A 24,004-nucleotide genomic window follows, 5' to 3' on the forward strand; every position below is an offset into this window, starting at 1 on the left:
TCTTACTGCATTTAATTTTATTTGGCCGATGTAAATGACCGCGAAGCAACGCTGATGTAGCAAATTCTTGCCATTAGGTAAGGTCAATTAACTTCTTCTGTGCTAACTTACTCCAAGTGGCTAAGTCTTTATTCAGAAACTTAGAGTTCCTTAGATATTCAGGAAAACACCAGCCGACACCACAAATGGATCACATCCTGTGTCAGTCCACATCCTTATATTAATTTCTTTAGGATTAATTTTAATATTATCCTCCCATCTGTACTAGGTCTTCCAAGTTGTTTCTGCCTTCCTGATTTTCTCACTAAAATGTTTCACACACAGGACTAACTAATCTGCCCCATACGTGCTACGTATCCCGCCCATCTCATCCTTCTTTTCTTCGTCAACATAGTAAAAGTCCTAGGATCTACAGCCTAAATTATGAAGTTCTAATTATGTAATACTCCCTCTAATGTTATTAACATCATTAGACCAAGAAGGCTGAGATTGACGTAATATATAGCATGCATTGTAAAATAAATTCATATCACATTCTGATTGAAAATCCTTAAGAAAAGAGACCTCTTGGGAGACATAGATTCAGATAGTAGGATAATATTAAAATTTATTATAGATAAGTGGTAGGCTACATGGCGGATTACTGTGGATACTGTAGTGAACATTCGTATTTCACGAAAACATGGATATTGACCGGCTGAGCAACTATGAACTTTTCGAAGAAGACTAGCCTTCAATGAATTTAATTATTTAGTGGATATACAGTCGATGAATCCTTCACAAAGTCAGGGAAGAGAAAATTAGGCCACGCAAGACAGTAGACTTACTGGAGTAAACGTGATTTATCTTGCAGAAACTGTTCCCAAGATACGGCGTCCAATTGTGAATTCAGTTCGCAGACAAACCTCCCTGGAGGACGCCCATAAACGCATCTGTGTCGTGTGGTCAGTGGAAGCGTCGAGGCATACAACACTAGGCCATAATCCAACACGTTAGACACACTCGCCAATGACGTGGTAAAATTTACAATTCCTGAGGAATTCACATTACGTTTATTAATAATCCTACCCTTCAGTGACGCGTGATGCGTCTTAGATTGATGTCGCTAGGAGCACGGAAACAAAAGAAACCAAACAACTTAAAGAAATAGGTTATTAGACAATAAGCATGCACAAGGATATTTGACTGTGTAACAACAATTATATGAAGACCACAAAATTCGACAAGAAGCAAAATAATGATCGAAGCCACAGATAAATCTGGTCTATTATACGTTTTTCAAACAGCTGAGGACCTTCATAATGTCTAGGCCTAGTATTCACAAAATATTATTTGCGGTTTAAAATAAAAGACAATTAGAAAAGCTTAGAATATGTCAGACATAAGACACATGAGACATATACATATAAAATTTAGTCGAAATATTCAGAGTAGAGAAGCACTCTTAGAAACCTTGGCTGAAATGGAAGAATGGGGCACAATATTCTAATAGGTTTCAAAGACTAGGGTGAGGAACTGGGTTGAATTCATGTGGCTCAGGAAATGGCCCAGTACCTGGAAATTTTAAACACGGTAATTAATATAGGCAAACACGTGGTTACAAACACGTGTGATAGGTCTACTACAATAAGTAAGCAATGTTATTATTCCAGCGGTTGATTTTAAGCAAACCACCAGCGAAGAAAGGATTCACACATTGTGCACATTGGGAAATTTTTAACATTTATAATTTCAATTGCGTGCCATAATCCATCAGTAGATTTGCGGGACTCGAATCCAAATTCTGAGAGACGCACGCCACTGAAGCCCTTAATTGAGGGTGTGATCCCCATACGGAGACAGGGGATGAAGGTCAGGTCACTAAGCGGATTGCTGGACCAGTTGCTCTTATCAGGTGTCGGCAAGTATCTACAATCGATTCATTGTTTTATTCATTTTGAGAAGCCCACATTCCGCCATTTCACATAGCAAGAGAAAAATCGATTATTCCAGTTGAATAGGAAGGGGGTGATTCCAGATTGGTGTCTCTTTAGGACAGGCGTTGTCTACCAGCGGTCCGCGGACCGTTTCTCTCCACAGTCATAGGCCTTTTGCCTAAATTCTGAGCTGTGCCTATAATTATAAACCTAGACGTCATGGCGGCACACCAACCACATTTTGCATATCGTGGGGTCAAGGTATAGATGGTTTATAACATTGACTGACCGCGACAACTTCTTATAAATCGACCCCAACTGAAAAATATTCTATTTGATGTTTATAATTATCCATCTTTATTATTATGTCATTTATTTTAAATATATTCATTATTTGAAATAAATTAAAATATAATATTTCTACCGTTTGATCCAAAATTTATGAAATATGTGTAAACATTTAAACTTAGAGATACTTATTTATATATATGTAGATTGCAAAAAAATATATAGAGTGGCAATAAAAGTAAAGGGGAGGTACATATGTTTTCTTGCAATGTGGTTGTGTTGTTTTCATTTTCATTTAGTACATATTGTCTGTCCTCAGTCTGCCCGATTATAATAAAGAAAATGAAAATTGAGACAGAGCAGAAACAAGATTAACAAATATTTATCTCATCATGGTTATAATTATTATATGAGGTGAAAATTTCCTCCGCGGGTCATGTACTGGCGTAAAATGCATAAAGAGAGGTATTAAATCCATACAAAGCAGGCCTATTAGTCGGAAAACCTGAACAGAAGAGATCACTTTATAAATATGGGCGTAGTTGGGGAACAGGTAAAATATTCTAATGTAAGCGTAAGACTATCTTAAAGAGGGTTAAGGCCTAAGTGTGCAGACTAGACTAATGTAGTGATCAAAAATACTGACGGCGAGATGTGACACATTTCCAAACAATCCTGAAATTGTTCTCAAATTTCATCGTGTAGAAAATTATGGAAAATTAATTGTAACTCATTCATGTTTTTTATTTCTTTATTTGCTGTTCTTTGTAAGGTCGCCTACAGATTCTAGGTATTAGGCTGCCACAAAACATTTTAATGTTACACTGCTGCACACGGTTGTTAAAGGTAAACACTACCTAGAATTGAATTATTTTAATGCTTGCGCATTCGAGAAAGGATAATGGCAGATATCTAGACCTTGTAGGAATGAGCTTTTTTGCTTGTTACTTGCTACTAAATTCGGAAACTGTTATAAGTTTATGCCGTATAGTTTCAAAACCGTCATACATGAGGCAGTAATTTTGCTGTCTGGTTTGTATGGGTGTGATAAGTAGTATCTTAGAGTGAGGGAAATGTTTGGACCTTCATTACAAGCGTTTGTTTGCATACACCGAGGAACATATTTGTACCTAAAAAGGACGAAGTGGACGACAGATCTGCACACACGCACGCAAGCACAAGAAATGCTAAGTCCACGTGTGCTAAACGGAAAAAAGAGATACAGAAGGAACTAGAAGTGAACAGGAAGACGAATATACATCGGAACCTCGGAACTCGATTCAGAACACCTGATCTGTTTGAAGGAAGAAAAATATGGCCTCCCTGCCCTTGCAGTATCCTTACATGGGCCTGATACCTAATTCTGAAGTGCAGACGATCATGAAGCCCACCTGACGCGTGGGCGTGTCTCGCGGACGGCGAACCAATAATGTGCTCTGAAGGCTCCGCCTTTCCACGCCCTCACGGCGGACGCGTCGGCGCTGCAGTGACGCCTTCGTGCGTCACACAGTCGGTGTTTTGATCTCGTGGTGAGTAGACATGGAGGCCGAAGACCACCATCTCGCGGATGAGTATGTGCAGGAGTTCGTACTTGACCACCTAGAGGACGCAACCCCGGTCAAGAGGGAGCCACCCGTCGTCAACCCGTGTAGCCCTCGGGTGCCACCGCCAGCCGCCCCACAGAGGCTGCCTTCTCTGTCGTCTTTGCACCATCATCAAATCGTGGCTCCGTCGCCACCCCCGCACCACCTGCTGACGCCCCCAGGCCACAACGGAGAGGACCCACAGCAGGGCTACCCCATACAACAGCCGCTGCATCATCTGCACGGGGGTGGAGTGCTCATGAGAAGTAACAACAACCTAGTGACTCTGGTCTCCAGCACTAGCCATAACAGCCATCCCGGGACGCCGGGAACACCCCCAGACACACCGCCGGTGAGCGCCTCCCCGCCACCATACCAGCACGAATTGCAACAGCCCCCACAACAACAGATTCCTGGAGGCGGCATCAAAGGGTACACGGACATGGAAATGATGTGGTCCATTACACAATCACTGCGATACGGGGGCGGGCACCAAGAACCACTGGACCTGCGGCCGAGTAATGCCGGACCCGAGCCTGACAACTGCTGGGGTGTAACACCCCAACAACAACAACAGCAGCAGCAGCAGCTTCACACCACGGTAATCACTGGTGGTGGAGGCAAGATGGTGCAGTTGCCAGCTCTCCATCACCACCACCATCACCACCACCACAGCGACTACATGGGGGAGGAGGAGGTGCAAACGCCAGTCAGCCCTCGCATGGGCATGAACAGGCCCCTCAGCTGCGGCAGCAGTAGCGTTATGTCGCCCCTCAGCTCCTCCGGGGGCGGCGGTCAGCACCTCGGGTTCGGCCCCGGTCCTGGCGACGATATCCTAAACGACGACGCGCTCATGTCTCTGTCGGTGAGAGAACTCAACAAGCGGCTGCACGGGTTCCCACGGGAGGAGGTGGTGCGCCTGAAGCAGAAGAGGCGGACGCTGAAGAACCGTGGCTACGCGCAGAATTGTCGCAGCAAGCGGCTCCAGCAGCGGCACGATCTCGAGGTGACCAACAGAACCCTGCAGGCGGAACTGCACCGCATCAAACTGCAGCTGACCCGCGTGGCCCAGGAACGCGACGACTACAAGCAACGGCTAGACCTCTTGCGGGCCGGCGGAGGCTCCGATGGCGTCCACAGCTCCGTCAGCTCCTCCGGGCACAGCAATCCCAGTTCGCCAGAGTTCTACCTGTGACCTCGTTGTGGCTGGAGCTGAGGTGTGAACAAAGTGCCTGCTCGACGGCTCGGGGACCGGTGTTGTTTTGGACCCCACTGTGATGTTCCTTGCTGTAACGTCTGCCCCGAAAACTCGTGAAATGGCTCACGTAGGGACATGTTTCTTGTATTTAAATAGCGACAGTACGTTGATTCATCGGATTATGTCGACATTGTTGCTCTTGGATTTCTTTGCTTAGAGAAGGCTGTGCGAACCGTGAGGTCTGTCCGGAAAACGTCTCGGAACCGATGAGTGTTCTTTCAATTCATTTTCTACTAACCGGAATGGGTATAAGCCTGTCATTTACGATTGAAATAAGTGAAAGGTTATTTGTACGCTGTGCAGTCTTCCTAAGAGATTCTTACGCTACCCATTTTAGCTCCCCAATTTCCTCACGATGCTGGGTTGGCACCGGTCGAAAATCTCATGTGAAATTTCTTTCCCCGAGACTCGGACCAGCGCGCCTTCCGTACCACCGGCCCGAAGCATGGCGCCACAGACCGCGCGGCTCTGTTTCGTGGAGATATTCCCTTACGCTCGTTACTTATCAAGCATCTTAATATGAACTGGTTGTTCTTATGGACTAAATTAGGCTTGTGGGTCTTTTTATGTTTTAACAACACGTATTATCTATTTTACTTTACATCAGTAAATCTTTCTCCTTTTAAAGATATGAGGATATTAATTGACGATGTTACTAATAAAATCGCTTCTGTAGCGTCACAGATCGTTTGAATCAATCGAGATGAGAGATATCAGAGCTGTATTGACGATATAACTGATGATAAAGGTACTGAGCTTCAACGACAAGAAACATTTCCATGCGAACGATAATTTTGTATCAGTGCGTTGCACTGTGTTTAATCGATGGAAAACTACATCAGTTTTCCCACCAATAAGGAAGTTGCGTGTAGGAAGGTCGTAAAGCACTGTGCGATATACTCTAGTTGGGTTATTGTTGTTTTGGGGTTATGATAGGTTTATGCTAATGTTATTATAGGGATACCAAGTATTCGTTTTCTTTGTTACTATTGCATTTCTGTTCTGAGGCATTTGCCTCCTTTTTGCACGCACAGGAGAGACGATGATGTAATAATACCACTTTGCATATCGGTAGGTCTGTCCAGTGCCGGTCTGTACAAATAATTCTCCCTCTTCCACTCCCCTATGTATAAACGTGGTGTCGATTTGTTCAAGGAGAATTGCATGACTTTTACGAGGGTGAGAGAGGGAAGGGGCGAGGCCATGAGTTGTGTCAAACAATAACAACCATTGTGTAATAAGTCTTATTTTTTTACGAAAACAATAACTACAAAATGTTTTCAAGAGTTGGTGTAGTATGACTTTCACGTTTTAACGAACACAGGGTGTCCATAAAGAACATTACCAATTTGCCCGTGTTCTTTATCATTCCATTGTAGTTCTATTCAGCTCTAGATCAATAGTGCAGTGAGCGATTGCTGTGCAGTATGTACCTGATCTTACTACATTCTTATTATGAATACGAGGAACTAGGAAAGATGCATGCACAAACCGCAATAAATAAACTGTTATTATATACACATAGTCCTTGATATAATACAGATTTATTATTATAATTATTTCAAGTTATATTACAAACTAGAGGAAACGTTGTCCGTCTCGGTCTCCTGAATTCATATGTTGTCCTCGGTTTTCTAACTTCACAGACACATAAAATGCACGTTTTGATACAATGCTTACCTGAATGACAATTTTTAAATCGAAAATGTGTTTGGGACGTTCTGAAAATTTTCCAATTGAATTTTGAATACTTTCATAAATTGCTTGATGGTTTCCAGGTGACCGCAATGACAACGTCATCTCATTGTTGCAGTAAGCAGCAACATGCAATGTAAATAGCAATAAATAAATGTATTTGTCACAATTTACCGTGAACTACTGTTGTGAACCGCAATGCCCGAATCAAGTGATCAGGTACTGATTTGTGTAAAAGACGGCTTGGTTGTTTAACGATTGACATCCTTCTAGGATATTCAATGAAATTATTTAAACATGTAGAGGCCTGACTGTTTAAACTCCACAAGTCGGCTGAATTAATACACTAGTAACGTTTTTCTTTGGTCTGATTTCGTTCAAAGAGCAGCTAAGGACCGGGTTAAGTGATTCTGGTAGGCTAATGTGTGTTTCAATAATCTTGTGTCTTCGGCCATATGGCTATTCCCTGTAATATCTAAAATGAAACAAGTGTTGGCCGTATGTTTACGAAAATAAGATTTGTAGATCGAAATGAATTATTTTAACCGCCTAAAGCAAGAAGCGTACGAAACCTACATAATAATTAAATTCTATGTTCCTACCTCCTTGAAAACGTGTCGCGTTCTGTTATAAAGCTCAGCCATTTAATGGTGTTTGGAACAAAATCACTGTTTATTCTGAGAACCGAAAGAAACCCGTAAACACGCTATGGGCGAAATGCCAAGGTAACGAATGTTGAATCACGTGGTGCAGTGTTGTTATTGTCCTTTAAAGAGTTTTACGTCACCGACGATTTATAACAGTATTGACATTTCCGATATTACTAAAAATTCCTATGCGATGAAGCCTATCTGCAGCCATATTTAAACCCCCCTCCAGAACGAAATGGGAGCAGGAAAAATAATTTTCATAGCTAAGGCCTTTCCATGATTTCAAGTATTCTTGTGGTGCGCACACCGTCTGCGTGGGACAGGATCTTAATGGTATCTGCACATTCAGGAGTATGTGCCATTAACTGCTTACGTAATTGCTGATCGTGAAAGTTAATATTAACAATTGTAAATGTGGTAATGATAATGGAAGCCATTTTCGGGCTTCTGTCATTCCTCACGCCACTCATCCACCAATACATGACATGAATAAACAAAAATTTGTGCACTTCGGAGGCACCAACGGACTGACATAACATCAGAGGTAACCAGTTCGAGAATCAGTTAATACGTAATTTTTGTTAGACGTACATTTCCTTGGCCACTCCCCTCCTCTCGTTTAATCATTCTACCTTTCTGCCCTTTTTACTGTCAAAATTAGGCGTATTAAGTATCTTCACTATCTCAGTGGCGCTAAGTACTTTGATTCTCTTTTGGGGCTTGCGATGAGCCGATAATCAGTCCAATGCGCTCTCCAGAACGTTTTAACTGTTCATAGCTTCAGAGATAAAGTTGGCTCTCGTGCTCAATAAAACAACTCTGCATGAAGACTTATGGGGAGGAGGTATAATTCTACGCATTCTTGAACTCTGTGTTAGATCATGGTGAGTAATCAGCTTCACTACAGTCGCTTAACCGTCCCCCGCCCCAGAAGCGGTGTGGAAGCAGTGCAGGAGAAGAATTGATCTACTCTTGCCAGGAATCAAACCCCGGTCATCCAGCTGTAATTTTCATTTAGGCGTAGTTATGAATTGGAACATGTCAGATGACCTAATCCCATGACATCTAAGGTGCAGTAACTTATAAAGATATTAACTGAAACTAAATATCCTAATCTTTGTGCAGAACAACGCGGGTGGTTCTTCAAGTCGTCATGTGACTATAAACCATAGGACCAATGTGTGGCTGAGCTCTGTGACTACGAATAAGCACGTCAACACACAAATAGCCTGCTATATGAGATTTATCGTAAGACAAACAATCACTGTCAAAGTAGCTGACAGTGTTGAAAATAACAAGCTACATTTTATTACTTATACTTCATAAACATCATAACAATGAGCTCTACAGACGCTCTAACAAGGAGTTTGCCTCGATAGAATCCAATGACCAATCTAAACATTTTTTAGACGACTAATTTTATAATTTGATTACAACTTGTAGAACTAAATGTTCATGAGAAGGAGCTGAAATGAGTCACGCTGCAGAACAGCAAACGCAAATGACTAATCGACTGTCGGATTGTTTGATGAGTTTTGAAATTACAAGAGTGATTAGAAGATGGATTTGAAAGGAAACCCCGCCTGGTGTTTAAAAGTATTTCGACATACGCCTGAAAGAAACACACACACACACGAAAATAACCGGTACCTCCCAAACACAAGTTCAATACAACTGAGATTTCAGGTTATCTCGGTGGTGACTTTGAAAATAGCTGTTTTCTAGATTGTTTAGGCCGTTCAGACTGGTACAGGTTTACAGACGATTCAGATGTGCTGCTTATTGATACAAAACTGCTGGGCGTAATTGAAATTGCAAAGATGACTTGTCATCTGGATTATTGCGCTGTGATCACTCATCGCCCCGATGATGGAGCAAGCACCTATGAAACGTCGGCAAGCTTCTACAGGACTACATGGCGCAATAAACAAGAAAGTAACCAAAATCACAAACCCAATTAAAGTCCACCGTTATTGTACCAAATGATTACAATGTTCACAGAAAAATCAAATTAAATTTTGGATTGAAGCTGTTGAATAACTTAGCAAAATGAATTGAGGAAGAGACGAAGTAGCTGATCCACTAAAGTAACAAGCCTAGGATCTTGATTAATTCCGATCAGGTGTGATAAAGTGGCGTAAAGTTCACGTCTTTTTTAGTGCACAGATCTGGAATATGTGGAGCTTCGTCTCTGTGTCTCTGCTCTACCACAGCCTTCGTGGTGTATTGGAGTAACTTTATCCTTATTGTAAGAACAAACATTGCGTTTTCGTGACCTTCAACGCCGTTATATTGCTACAAATCAGTCAGTTTGTTGAAAAGTTACAAGATACGTACGTAAATAGTGTGTCATAACGCATCGTCATATGAAGCTGTTTTCCCTTTGACGGCAAGGAAAATACACAGTCCATAATTATATACGTATGACTAACATGCGCTATCGCACTGGCTATTCTAATATCGCAAGTGCATGATACTAATTTTGTATCTATGTTAATCGGCCAAGATTTTTCTATTTTACCATAAAAATAAGCAGTTTCATATAAATAATTTGATGAGGTCACAGCGATGAGAAAGATCACAACCTTCCCTGTGTTTATCAGTAAATTCATTTAACAATTTTCAAATCATAAACTGAAAGACAGTTTCTGTATTCTGCACACGCAACGAAGAAAGCAAAACAAGAATATCGCTTGTAGCATTTTAGATGCAAACCTAATCATTTTTATAAAATATTAACAATTATAATTATTGCAGATATGATTTTATAGGCTTCCATATATCAAACTGCGTTATCAAAGAGTTGGTACTGGACACTCGAAAACGGAAATCGTGGGTTAGCATCCCACCCAGGCATAGATGTAATTCCACATATTTTTGTATTATGCTGTCCTGTATATGTAGATGGCATGCAACGGACAGAGTCCCCGTACAAGGAATTTCAGTTAACGTTAAAGAAATGGCAGAAAATGTTCTACAGAAGACCCAATTTTCTAGAGTGAGCTATAACTCTCTGATGGCAGTAATTTTGCTTCTTGTCTGTGATAATGATGTTAACTTATCAAGCGAACACATAAATGCACCTAACATAAAGAAAACGAAAGGGACAAAGACATTAGGCAAAGAGGTTGGTCTAGAAGTACATGTAAAGATAACTAAGCTCTTGTGATTATGTCTTGTTACCAGACTGCAGGACAAAATTGCAATACTCGTATAAAAAGAATATACTGGTAGCTAGTAAATCCTTCAAAAATGTGGAAAATTTAAATTATTTTAAAACTACATTAACGACTCAGAATTAAATTCAGGTAGAATTTAAGAGCAGGGACTGCCTTTTGATTAAATTTAAGAAATATTTGCTACCACTCATTTCAGAATCGTTTGTCTTCATATGTTAAAAAACTTTTATAGAATATGCAAAACTATAATATTTTCTGTTGTTTTGAATGGAGACTGAATTTATCCTGTCAGTATATGGACCGAAAGCGGGATCCTGTGAACACGGAAGTAAACTTCTGGGTTCCAAAAAAGGTGAGGATTTCCTGACCAGCTAAGCGAAAATTAGCTCCTCAAGTACGAATCTGCCCCACTATATCTTATGGCGGTCGGCTAAAACTTGGAATCCACACTAAGGGAAGAACGCGATATCTAGTCGGCGAGTGTGAGAACCATGTGCTGAGGACAACAGTTTGTTCCTCGCCATTTATGGAACTCGGTAATTCTTTACATTGTTCACAAGAGTCCGCCACTGGCCGCTGTACGGATACATGGGAAATTCAGTTTGAAACCTAAAATTCTACCTCTCCAAGACATGAGCACACAAGCCTAGAATGAGGCTGCATCCACTTGTAGATCAACCTTCTTACAAATGCCTGACGTGTTTTTAATTACAGGAGCACATATTTTAGATCAACAAATAGGCATCATCAGCATAGTTTAAATGGTTAGTACAGAGGTTCCCAAACTTTTATACCTTGCGCCCCCCTTAAAACATTTCATAAATTTCACGCCCCCCTTCCAGAACAAATGCAAGCAAACATTTGATATAAATTTAGCTATGAGTGTACAGCACTGTAAGACAACTAAACTGCCTCAACCAAGCAAAGGATGTTAAAAATGTACCTCCATATTATGTTAAAAAAGTTTTTCATACAAACACCCCCCCCCCCCCCCAGAAAACCATTCGCGACCCCCGAGGGGGGCGCGCGCCACACTTTGGGAACCACTGGGTTAGTATCAGGACCTCCTCATATTCTTCGACATTTTTATATGCCCCTGCCGAAGGAAATACATAAACATGAATGAGTATTCTACAAAGAAATCTGTTGTTTGGCTCCAACAGTCGGTTTAGTCTCGCGTTACGTCATTAAGGACTCGTTTTGGCTACATTGTAGCAGCAAACATGCATTCCGTCACGACACACACCTCGGTGTAAGAGCGTCATATGTCAAAGTCTCTTCGCAAGGGCTCGCTAATATGTGAGTACGCGAAACATCTCTGCCTTGAACGGTGTTCGAATTCATGGTTTCAAGAATAAAGGCTGAATTAATACTGAAAATTTATATTTTGTAATTCCAGGAAGAAAGGCTACTACCGAAGACAAATTTCCAGACAGTAAGTTAGGCCAGCGTTTAGTGTCATAATCACGTAGGTCCAACTTGCGAGGGGTGAGAATGGGTGTGGACGCTGTCAGAACTGACACATCGTTATGCTGACAGTTCAACCCTCACCCAGTCACATGACCTGTCTGTCACTCAGTAAAACCACGGGACTCACTCATTAGACTTACGTAGAACAATGACAGATGATGTGGTCAGATCATCATGACATGTTCTGCAGGCAAATTTTGTTCTCAAAATGAAATTTTATTTAAAAAATTCTAAATCATTTACAACTAACTAATACTCCACTGCGACAATCGCTTTCTCAAGAACTGTTCTTGAGAATTATTATCCATCTCTCAAGCGGCTATTCTCTTTTTAATCTTTCCCGGCTAAAATGTCTGTAGGCATGTTTCTTACCTCCATGCATGTTAAATGCCTAGCCCATCCTGTCCTCAATTTCATTACCTTGACTACAGTCTATTTTGTGATGAGTTCGAGTACTAGCATAGGCCTAATCTTCGCCAAATAGGCCCTACTGTTTGGAAGATACAAACCTAGTCAGGGGAATGCGCTGAACGGGTAATGTAGCACGGATGGAAGACATGTGAAATGCAAAGAACACTTTTTAGTCAAAGAGCTGAAGGGAAGACATAACTTGGAACGTCTAGACATAGAAGGAAGAAAATAGGTACATTAAGATGCATTTTAAGGAGATAAGATATGATGGTATGGATTTATCTGGCTTAAGTTTGGTGCAGTGGCGAGCTCTTTTGAACACGTAATAACACGTCAGGTTGCAAACTTTCAAGAGCCACTCTCAGTTTCTCAAAAAGGTCTCTGCTCATTCGAGGAAGTTAAATCATTTTGAGACATCTGAAATGCAAAATTATAAAGTCTGTCCAGCATCAGAGGGCTTATAAATGCAGATGTGAGATGACAATAGAACGTGGAAGTAATGGCCGCCATCACGTGACACTGCGTGATATCAACACGTTGCCGTACACCTGCAGGCGTGACGTCACCAGGTAAGTGGCCAATGGAAGGGGGGAGGCGGGGCTGGTGTATCTGGTCCAGCATGGCGCCACTACAAATGGACATGGTAAAAGTGTCAGAAATAACATGGGAAGATGTGTTGTGCTGTACATTTGAGCGTCACGAGAAAGCCTGTGGTATGACTACTTGTACAGTTACAGTGGATAAATTTAATAAAATAATTAAAACTTTTACCCAAGTGCAGACGAGGTAAATAACCAAACAAATAGACTACTTAAATGAAAGCAACGCAACCATCCAAAGATCTAATTGAGTAGCTAATTAAATGTGTCCCTTAGAAGTTCCTGTGCAAGAATTTTCTTTTGTTATGACTAACTAACTAACAAGATGGCTTAGGGAACCCGAAGGTTCATCACCGGATTAATTAAATCCCTCCACCGGTCCCTATCCTGGACCAGCAAAATCCAATCGCCTCCTGTTATTGTAACACTTGAATATTCATTATCGTCTTTATATAAGATATAAACCAGTATCGAGTATCAAAATTGGTCCTCTAGATCAGAGGACTGCGCGCTATTCACAAATCTGAGCAACTGTTTTCAAGTTCTATGCCCGTGCTCCTCATGTTTCGTTTGCCACAAGTTGAAAGTATAATTTTGTCCACATAATTTACACATGTCAAAGAAACAGCAAACTTTAATCTCCATGATATTCATGTCAGAAAGAGATGAAAATAGAAATGTCGACAACAGGCACGATTTCATCATTTAATAAAATATCCTATTCTATTTACGAATCATAGGGCGATTCAAAATAAAGTACGTTATTTACCATACTTCTGAATTAGTGCAGCCATGATTACAATCGTGATGGCTGCTCAGGCAAGAATACCAGAAAGATTCTTCGGTGTAAATATTGCAGAAGGGTAGGCTATAGGTCTGACCAAACTAACAAACAAGAACATTTTCTGCACAACTTAGTTTGTCAGAAATGTAATGAGATTAGCCTACAGGCCTATAACTATGTCATTAATTATTCTAAATGTGCCAAACACTGTCGCTTGAGAGAGCAGGCATAATTCAGTAAGTAAAGTGACTGACTATGGACTGAAAGATCGAGGTTCGATACCTGGCAATGATTGTTCCTTTCGTCAGTGCGTCCACACCGGATCTGCAGTCCTCAGTCTCCTATCCAATGTTCACCGGTGATATTTCCCAAAGGGTAATCAGTCGCCTCGGACTGCTACCGTGGTTAAGAATGCGTGGTGTTTAGAACAGTTTTAGAAGTGAGGTAGGGGGATAATGGGATAGGTTATATCATATTTGTAAATGGGACCTTCGGCCACCAGAATTAAAGTACGTTGTTGAGTCATAAAAATTAACCTACAGGTTTTATAAAATTCGGTCATGTTAGATGCTGGATTTTACCCAACTCATTCACCACTGGTCTCTTACATTTACGTTATCTTAAACTCAGTCTAAGTGGCAAAATGTAAGCCCATATAGTGTCCATGTTCATGTTCAATAGTCAGGCCCGCAATTTTGGGGTATATTTGTAATCTACAACAGAGTCCCAGAAACATTTTAGTGCTGTGTACCCCCTCTCCTCTCGACATTTCTGGTTTCGCGATTCTACCTCCCTAAAATTATCACACACATTTCTATTACACAAAATACAGACTAACTAAAATATGGATAGAAGGTATAGCTTTTGGTAACGTTTTACTAAAACGTGCAAGCGAAAAATGTGACGAAGCAAAAGTTTAAAAATTGCAAACAATATAACATTAAAAAAAATAGAACAAAATCTGCTCAACTCACGGACCTCAGACTCAGAATTACTAGCATAAGAGCCAGTAATTTTTATGGTCGTAGAGCATTATGTGTTGAAAAAATGCCTGGTGCGGACCATGTAGGTGTAAATATTTCTCATATCATGTGTTGTCGGGATTCAAACCACTGTTCCGATAGGGATGTATTATTTGATTAGCTTTACTGCTTTCAACGGTTATCTCTATGCACGTGACCCTTAAAAGTCTGCTTTCTACAACTTCATATGTATCTAATTATCTTAATTAGTCTATAGGTCTATGATTAGTGATTTATTCCATAAAATTCAGTTGGCCTGTCTTAACACTATTAATCACTTTATAAACATGTTTTCTCATGTTAATGTTCAGCTTCGATTCAGCACATTCCACAGGCTTGTATGGAAACCTAGCTCCTGCTTGCAGCTACTAGCTCGTCGTGCTTCGAATAGCATACCAACATCCATCTGTTTGCAGCCTATTTACAGTTGGCCTACCATTGAGCTCCTTTTACTCATTGGAATTATTATGGCCTTCAAATGCGATTAGGCCAGCACAAAATAGGTTACAAGGAAAGGCTGACTTCTTTTACATCCTCATGTCTGTCTGTCACTAAAACTTATGAGAAAATTTATAGATTTTCAATGGATGTCACCTGGCCTATGAAGATGTTTTACCATTGCTTGCTCTTTGTCTGTGTCAGGATAGAACAAAACGCGGTATATCTTTCAGAGCATAACATAAAGGAAGATTGTAATCCTGCATCCTCCCACCCCTTGTACCAGCAGTTGACTCTGAAGATCAGCCTACTGTGTAGACCGGCCTACGAAGGTGATCGCCCAGAAGATGGGAGCAGCAAGCACCTCTAAAACGTCGGTACTTCCTACTTGCCGCCATGAAAATATGAAATCTTACTTTAACGTTTTGTAATGGTGATTCTATTCAATCGAAATGGGCCTAGTGCCAACCTGTATGAGGGTCATGCTTTTATCACGACCGGAGTTCATTAGAAAATAAATGCAGGGAACGATCCGGTTTATTTGTCTGTATCGGAACCGACATGAGATTACAGAAGAACGACTTTACAAATGAAGAACGAACAACGAACACATTGCCAGCCTTCCATCACACTCAATTCCTTCATTTTGGAAAACTGTCTTTTGCGCCCATTCGTTCGCGAAGAACACGTCTCTACTTTATGAACTCCAAGCAAGTGAGCAATGCAAAATTGATGGAAAGAGACGCAGAGCGTCAGGCGTGGCTTCGAATACACGACCCTTGAGTTGAGTGTAGCCTGGGGATTGTGGCGCGCGCCATTCATGCAGACACGAGCGTCGCGTGACGTATCGCCGCTCATCTGTGACAAGTGCTTGCCATTGTACGCCACCCTCTTTTACATGCGGGTGGCCGGTTTCTTACTTGGGCCTAATATTGCCGTAGACGGAAGCGACCGCGTATCACCTCATTGTGATGGGAAGCTTGTCTTAACTGCGTTACAAATGCGTGAGATTCGATTCAATTGTTTTAAACAATTTGTCAGCGTGTTCCGCTAAATTATAATTTAGCGGAACACGCTGACAAATAATTATTAATGTAGCTCTGTGTCGTACAACTGGCGGCCCGTAAGCCACATCTGGTTCGAGACCACCTGCAATCAGGCCGCGCGGAATATATTTTTAAAATTTTTACTAGTTACTACAGGTTAGTTTATTTTATTTGCTCAGAAGGATTTGAATAAAATCGTGATTTTTATCTCGTCTGATAATTTGTACAAGTACCATACATGCTATTGACTTTAAAACCCTGCAGTATAATTCAAGTTTTCCTGGGGAACGAAACTGTTATTTACAAGCTGTTGTAGAAGCAAATTTAAAACAATATGTAAGTGACTATAATAATTTGTGCGCATTTAAATGACATTTATTTGAAAGTATTCTGCGGTAATTTGTCGTTTATAAACAAGTATTGCTAAATACAACGAAAACTGGCTATTAGTTTCTTTGGGAAAAATATTCTTGAACCAAGATAAGAAGAAAGTTGGGACATCCTACTGTGAACAGAGATGCTAAACTGTCGGATGCTGGAAGATCTACTACACAGGGTCAGTTACTCGGTGGAACTTGGTTTTCTGTGGGAAAACACTAAGAGTGACAGAGACATTACAGGAAGAGAGGTTAAAACAACAACAAACGAATGACCTTACTTTTTTCAGGTTCTCAGCTGACTTTATTTCGTTGCTGTACAGTGTGTATTAAGTTTAATTATCAGTTTATGTCAAAGTTTTGTTTGATTTTTAGTACGGTGTGTTGATAATTGTAATATACCCAACAGTTCTAATATAGTTGAGCCAGATTCACGAAACCACTGACCTGAAACATGATAGACACTAGAAAGGAAGGGACGAAAAAAAATCATTTATTGAAAAACCATGACTTAAAAACATATTAGTGTCAAGACTAGTGACTTTTCCGCTATAATGGCATCACTGCTTGACCTCGGGTGGCGCAGTCGCGAACCCCGCACCGCCTCCAGCAAAATGATTGGTGCCTCCACAACAACAGCAGTAATTAACGCACCTCCCTTCATGATCAGTGATCAGTGACTTCAGCACAGTCCGGTCCACTATTTTAAAAAGTGCTCCCTGAACCCCAACTCCTTGTCAGGTAGGGAGACAAATTCACTGCGGACTGCGGATAAAAGAAATCAATGAAGGGGCCAGAGATGGCCTTATAGGTGAAGCCTTTTCCTCCACGGTCTTCTTTTTTACGTAATAATAAAATAAAGTATCAGTTTGTAGAATTGGAACACGATTTATTGCTTGTCGGACGATTAATTTTCTACTGCAGAAGATAGAGGAGATTTACTGGCAGGGGAAGTCCACCAAGACACATGGCACCGCACAGTGGTGCCCTCGCACTTTGTTTACCGGAACCGAACTAAGAAATTCAAAGAGAAACTTTGACGAAGCCAATAAATTTTGTGAACACAACAAGGATTCATAAGCCGACTGGTGGGATTCTTTATTTTTCATACATTTACGTCCGACACTGTTGCTATAGACTCGTGGAGACGATTACATATATCGTACTGACCATATGAACTTTTAATTGGTGAAAAAAATAATAAATGTAAGAATAAGTTAAGAGTATATTAAATTCGGGAAATTATTTCTAACAGTCACGTCAAAATATTTTATCTTTCCATCTCCAGATATAAAAATATGTAGGTCTAATTTTAACTTTTTGCATCGGTGTTAAAATTTGTTTTTTCCACTAAGGATAGAACAGAGATTGTGGGTGTCTGAACACAAAGTTGCCACGTTATTTGCAAATATCTGAGTTTTCAAGTATTTGAAATTAAGAGTAAGGAAGTGACACAAAACGGAAGAAATATCATGAGGAGGTTAATAATTTGAATGCTGTTCTTCGTTAAATATTAGAACTATCTTGAAGAAGTATTAGATAGACAGTGCATGTAGAACGTATTGGAAGGGGATAAGTAACTGCAACATTCTTGCCGGAAACCCTGAATGGAGGGGGCCATTCGGAGGCTCCAGATATTAAGAGGATGGTAATATTAAAGTATAGGTTTTAAACAAATAGGCCGTGGGGGGATGGAATGTATTAATCTTATTAATCTGGCTCAGGAGAGGGTAAAGTGACGGCTTCTTTGATTACGGTAATGAACCTTCGGGTTTCATAAAAGGAGGGGAATTTCGTAACCAGCTAAGCAATATTAGTTTTTCAAGAGGCTACATTTGTGCTATATATCTTCAAGGCTGAAATAGTCAGGTTTGCAAATGTTAAAAACAATAACAAGGTTGCTGCAAGCCCTCAGCATCCCACAAATAAATTTTATGTAACAGTGGCATATGTCATATGTTACGACACGCATAGGTTTTGTTCATAGAAGGAGGTTACCAATTGGCCATGGAGTAAGCGGTTTGTTGATTTCAATACACAAAGTACAAACATATAGGCAATAAATTTAATTTAAGTGTAGGTAATGGCTCCCAGCACACTTGAAAGCAATTTGAAATATATATTTTTTCTTACGGAAGGAGAAGTCGGAAGCTGCCATGAAGATTAATGTGGCGGACCCCGACCGCTTGACCCACGCGAACCGACGTCGCAATTTGTCACCAGGCGATAACACCGTCTCTGCCTCCCCGCACTTGCACCACTTCGTGACGTTTAACGACGCTTAGCAGATGCGTGTAAAACTGGAAACAAATAACGAATATCTCAAAACTTCAATTTCACCAGAACAGTATTTCAATAATGACTGTATGGTGAGAAGCCTTCATTAAAAATTTATTTACGTTGACACGGTCAAAAATCCCTAGAACATTATGTGTTTCTCTTTTTAAAATTTAAGTTATTCCCAATAAATTAACATATTCAACATAGACCAGACGCATTCACAATAATCACATTAATCGGTTAATAAGTGTGTACTTGGTGTCCGAAGTTGAAACAGGGAACAGCCACTTGCATGTCTCTAGCTGGGAGAAGGAGAAACCTTAATTAGTAGGAAACATATGATGTTGCATCCTCCTTATAAAATGCGGAAAATAAGGCAAACAAACGCACCAAGCGTCTGCGCCAGAAAGCAACTGCGTGGTCCCTGAGAGGTTGCCCATATTTGGATTTGAGTCGCTTGGTTTCATTACGCCCACTTGCGTCCAGGTTTTAGTCCTGTGGTGAACAATACATGACCGACGCTGCAGCTTAACAGAATGTGTCGAACCAGTTTACAGTATTCGGCATTGTCCATTGTCTTGGGTGACGAAACTAGGGCGACCGATGAGATGAGGCTGATTGAAGAGACTTTTTAAGGCTGGAAGATCGAATTTCATAGTTGGGATATCTAATGAGATTGCTCAATCACCTAAAAATTAAAGTAATGTGCAGGAAGAGAGAGAAAAAATACAAATGAAAGACATGAAGAGAGAGAAGAATAAATACAAAATAAGTAGAGGCGGAGGTGGAAAGGAGAACAAAGAAAGAAGCAGCGATTCGGTGGGAGGCAGAAAGCAAGGAAATGAAAAGGCGATTAAAACAAAGGAAGAAAGAAAATAAAATAAAAGAGAGGGACATAGAAGAGAGCAAGAGAGGATTAAAAGGAGGAAATAAAAAAATAAACAGACTGAAACAAAATTTAAGGAAAGGAATAAGTAAATACATGGACGGGCTCTGGAGAAGAAAGAAACAAGAATGTATAGCAATGACAAAAGAGAAAAAGGAATAAGTAAATACATATTGCATCTGATACTTATGAAGGACTGGGGTATTGGAGGTATAGCTCCACTCCTTCTTCACTTCGACAGTAGGGGGTGGTGAGTGGTCTGCTTACCTCCGTCAAAGAATGGGCCCCTGGCACCCATTAGCTATGATAAATAGAGGGATGGAAGGGGAATAAGAATACAAATAAATTAAAGGAAAAGGCAATAAGTAAATAAATAGACGTAAGGAGGAACAAAAAAGAAAGAAGATGAGATAATTTCTCGGCTGTCTGGTGTGCCCGCTGTCCTGCCGTCTACCTGTCTAAACAACACAACGTATCTGATCTGTGCAGCTCTGTCATGCTACAGCGATTACAACCACTAGGGCGTTTTAATATCTCAGGCTGGGTGTGCTTCAAGAAAACGAATGGAACGGCACGTCTCCTAACCTTAAAGTTCGCGCCGGTTCCATATTGTCATCTTTCAGCATAACAGAACATGTTCGTTCAGATGTTTTTACGCTTATAATCTTCAACCGCACATAACTTTATATGAAAAACTTTATTTTTCCGTCAGTTACCATCAAAGTTATTTCGATAGGTAGGATGAGATGGATGAGACATGTAGCACGAATGTGGGATATCAGAAAGAGACCTAAACAGAAAATATTTGAATCTGAACATCTACAGAGAAAAGCAACTTCCAATACTTGCCGCAAATGTGTGGATAATATTACAATTAATATTAGATAAATGTAATTTAAAGTTCTGAACTCATGAATGCGCTCACTGTCGGGTTCTTGTGAACACGGCAATTAAACTTGCGGTACCATAAAGCTAAAAATTTCTTTGTCAGATAAACTACTATTCGCTTCTCAGTACGTCCCGTAGAGATAGTTTTTTTTAATAAACAGAAAATTGATAAGTAGGCCTATATCGAATAAATACTGATATCGAGGAGTTTCATGATACCGAATCACATTAGTTACGGAAATGTAATTCTAGTTGATGAAAATACGAATAGGTGTTTCTCAGAAAAAAAATTATACTAAAGCCAGGTTTTATATCGAGGATTTTCGCATTTTTATTATAAAAGGGTGGCTTTAATTGCAATGACTCAATTGCAATTGTCTTTACAAGATGGCGACTGTGGTCTAATAATTACATCAGCACATGGTGCGTCGCGTCGCTTAGCAATCGCTTAGCAATGGTTCGTTGCCTTGACATGCCGTCAAGAGGGATTCTGCGTCACAAATCAAATCTGAGGGCTGATTGGAGTCAGGGAGTTGTACTGCGTAACAGTAGGAGCTCGTGGAGGAAAATGAGGATGTACATCCACCTGGAGGCTTCTGTAGCAACATAATAATGCACTTCTTGTCCTTAAACCTATTTCTGTATGAAACATGTTAACAGTAACCTTTCATAGCCTTTCTTGGTTTTCAAGTAATCGCTTTCTATGAATTTTATCAAATTTCTGTATCGATAGATTTTTCCTCTGTTAAAGTAGTATGTTTATTTCATTTTAATCTTGCTCTTTTTCATTTTAGTATGGCATCAACGTTAGGAGGCTTACATAAATCACCTCGTTTCTTATAATGGAACCCTCTTTCCCAATCTTTCTTTCGTAGGTCCAGATATTTTCCTGAGCAATTCATTCAAAAATACATGATTTACGTTCTTTCCTTAACGCAAAAGGTCACGTTTTAACAACCACATAAAATTTTCTGTCAACTAGCAAGTCATGAGCCTTATATTTTAACATTTTTGTAAAAATTAATTGGCTTAAAAACTTTTACCAAATTAATTTCGTTAGAAGTTATACACGGAATATAAGTTTACATGTTCTTACTCCACCAAGTTCAATGCATCTATGATAATTTGTTAAGTTAAAGACGGACATGTACTGTTCTATTTCTATTACAGTTTAACGACGTTCAGTGTTGAGCATATTCTGTGTCTCTAGGAAGGCAGACACTTGGCAACAACATGCCGAAGGAACCTGAAGACCAAGTGAAGAGGAAGTGACATCAGCATATAACATCCTGTGATACCTCAGCGCAAGACTAATATAAATGCTTGGAAACAATGGTGAGAGCACGCCTTTAGCGTTTCGTCCTTTTCATTAATTAGTATCCTTCCTATTAAGTAGTGTGTCTACAACTTAGCTCAAGGACTTGACAATTGACAGTTGCAATTTTGTAAGCCACGAAGGGTCCCAAACGTGTGTACTATTTCAATATTATTCCTTGCTGGTCACAGACTGTTAGGATTAGTGTGGTTAAATCAAGCAGGATAAAATGTACAAGATGTGATCTGGTGAGATAAAAAAATTGGTACGAAACTTTAGTCTGAAATTCTGAAAGTTAAAAAAACATCAGAAAGATGTAGGTGAAGCTGAGGGTAGTACATATAATTCGAAAGCGGATTTTATAAATAGGTTGTGATTACGAATGTTTCAACTGCCTCCAGTAGTATGCTTTTGTAAATATGGTAATGGTCCTTCGGATTCCATGTAAGCGGGCAAATCTTGGCCAATTGCGTGACTACCAGGTTTTCAAGAACAATGCTACTGTATTCAGTTTTGTTATTTGGTTAGTTACAGAATGCCTAGTAAGCAGTTATCGATACAGAGATTCAGATCCTGTTACAGCCTGTAATGGCCGAATGAGTAAAATGCCTCAGTTCAAATTGTGAGACCCTTGTACAGACTTTCAGTTCAAATCCATGCTAATAATATACAATTCTCGACATTTAGGAGAATATTTACGGAGCCGGAACGCATTCTATTAAATTAAAACTTACCATTTCAACAAATAAATTCTGCGTCATTACGAAGCCATAAATTAGGAATTTTACACCTCTAAAGCGTTACTGGTATCTGACTTCAAGAAGAGACCAGATTAATATTTTATCTCCGACGTTTACCCTCAAAACAGAGAATTTAAAGGATGCTGTCACCCTCGATGACCATTTCAAAGCAAAGACAAAACTGTCTCGTATGTCTTGAGGTACTTGTGTCTATATTGCACAGCTGCACACAAATTGCAACACACGTAGAAATCAATCTGAATGGAGTCCATTCTCTATCTCCGCTTCCGAGAACATAAAGAAGATACGTGATATGTTCACACCACGTCCAAACAAATATCGGATCTGCAGCCATACTTGATTCATCCCAGTACAAAGAGCACGTCTGACCAGCAAAACAGCAGATCAGATTCCCTGTGGCCAACACAGGTGGGAGACTTGCTAAGATGTGTAGACTCTGTTACTCTGAGGAGTACACTTTTCAACAACGACAAAATGTAGCCGTGCAACTCCTTGCCAAGTAATCGAATAAATAATGAGACAGACAGAAAGTGTAATACGCTTATTGTAACAAGGAGTTATATGTAGAGTGCAGAATCTTTCTTCAGAAGGTAATAGTTACTCAGTTCATTAAGTAATCCTCATACAGGAAGTTTAATTACCGTGTTCGCAAAACGGAAACAAGAAGAGCATACGAAATATTTGTTGAAAACTTTAAGGGACAATATTACTTTGGAAACAGCATGTATTTGTAGACAGGATAAAATATTAAAATTAGTCTTTTAGAAAGAGATATGTAAATGTGAATGAGACGGAACTAGCTCAGGCTAGGGACAAATTGCGGCCACTTGTGACCACAATGGAGAATCTTCAGTTTCCATAAATAGTTCTTTTTCCAGATGACATTTCCGGGAATAAAATGACTGGGGCGTGAAGCTGACCACTTTCCTCCATCTAGTGCCGAGGTTAAGAATGAGTGGAGCTATACCTCTACTTCCGCATAAGTGTACCTTATCCGGTGTGTATTTAAGAGCACAAACTCCTTTAGCTTTTACGTCTCAACTACACTGACCATAAACCTCGAAAGACAGTGGTCAGCGGCCAGCGGGCAGTTCCCGGTCTAGATTCGAACCAGGCAGGGGCGGAGTGTTTAGTCCGACTAACATTTTGAAAAACGAA

At 40.2% G+C, this 24,004-nt stretch overlaps 1 protein-coding gene and 1 long non-coding RNA gene across 4 annotated transcripts in view; one reads left to right on the forward strand and one right to left on the reverse strand.

Moving 5' to 3' along the window:
* Positions 1–24,004, reverse strand: part of LOC110839747 (uncharacterized) — an 87,671-nt gene that overhangs the window by 14,732 nt on the left and 48,935 nt on the right. For 2 of the 3 annotated variants that reach the window (XR_015536545.1, XR_015536544.1), the window contains exon 2: positions 18,850–19,016. This is a non-coding gene — a long non-coding RNA (uncharacterized LOC110839747). Of the gene's footprint in view, positions 1–17,019; positions 17,164–18,849; positions 19,017–24,004 lie in introns of those variants that run through there. The other variant, XR_002546610.2, reaches the window with a different exon arrangement.
* tj (Maf family bZIP transcription factor traffic jam) lies at positions 3,710–6,911 on the forward strand. The gene has a single exon (XM_022084227.2). It carries the CDS (start codon positions 3,744–3,746, stop codon positions 4,980–4,982), a length of 1,239 nt encoding a protein of 412 aa, XP_021939919.2. The 5' UTR covers positions 3,710–3,743; the 3' UTR covers positions 4,983–6,911.

The sequence above is a fragment of the Zootermopsis nevadensis genome, unplaced genomic scaffold, assembly GCF_977971745.1.
Source record: "Zootermopsis nevadensis isolate Lab colony 2312 unplaced genomic scaffold, Znev_1.0 Znev_ptg000022l, whole genome shotgun sequence".
Lineage (NCBI taxonomy): Eukaryota > Metazoa > Arthropoda > Insecta > Blattodea > Termopsidae > Zootermopsis > Zootermopsis nevadensis.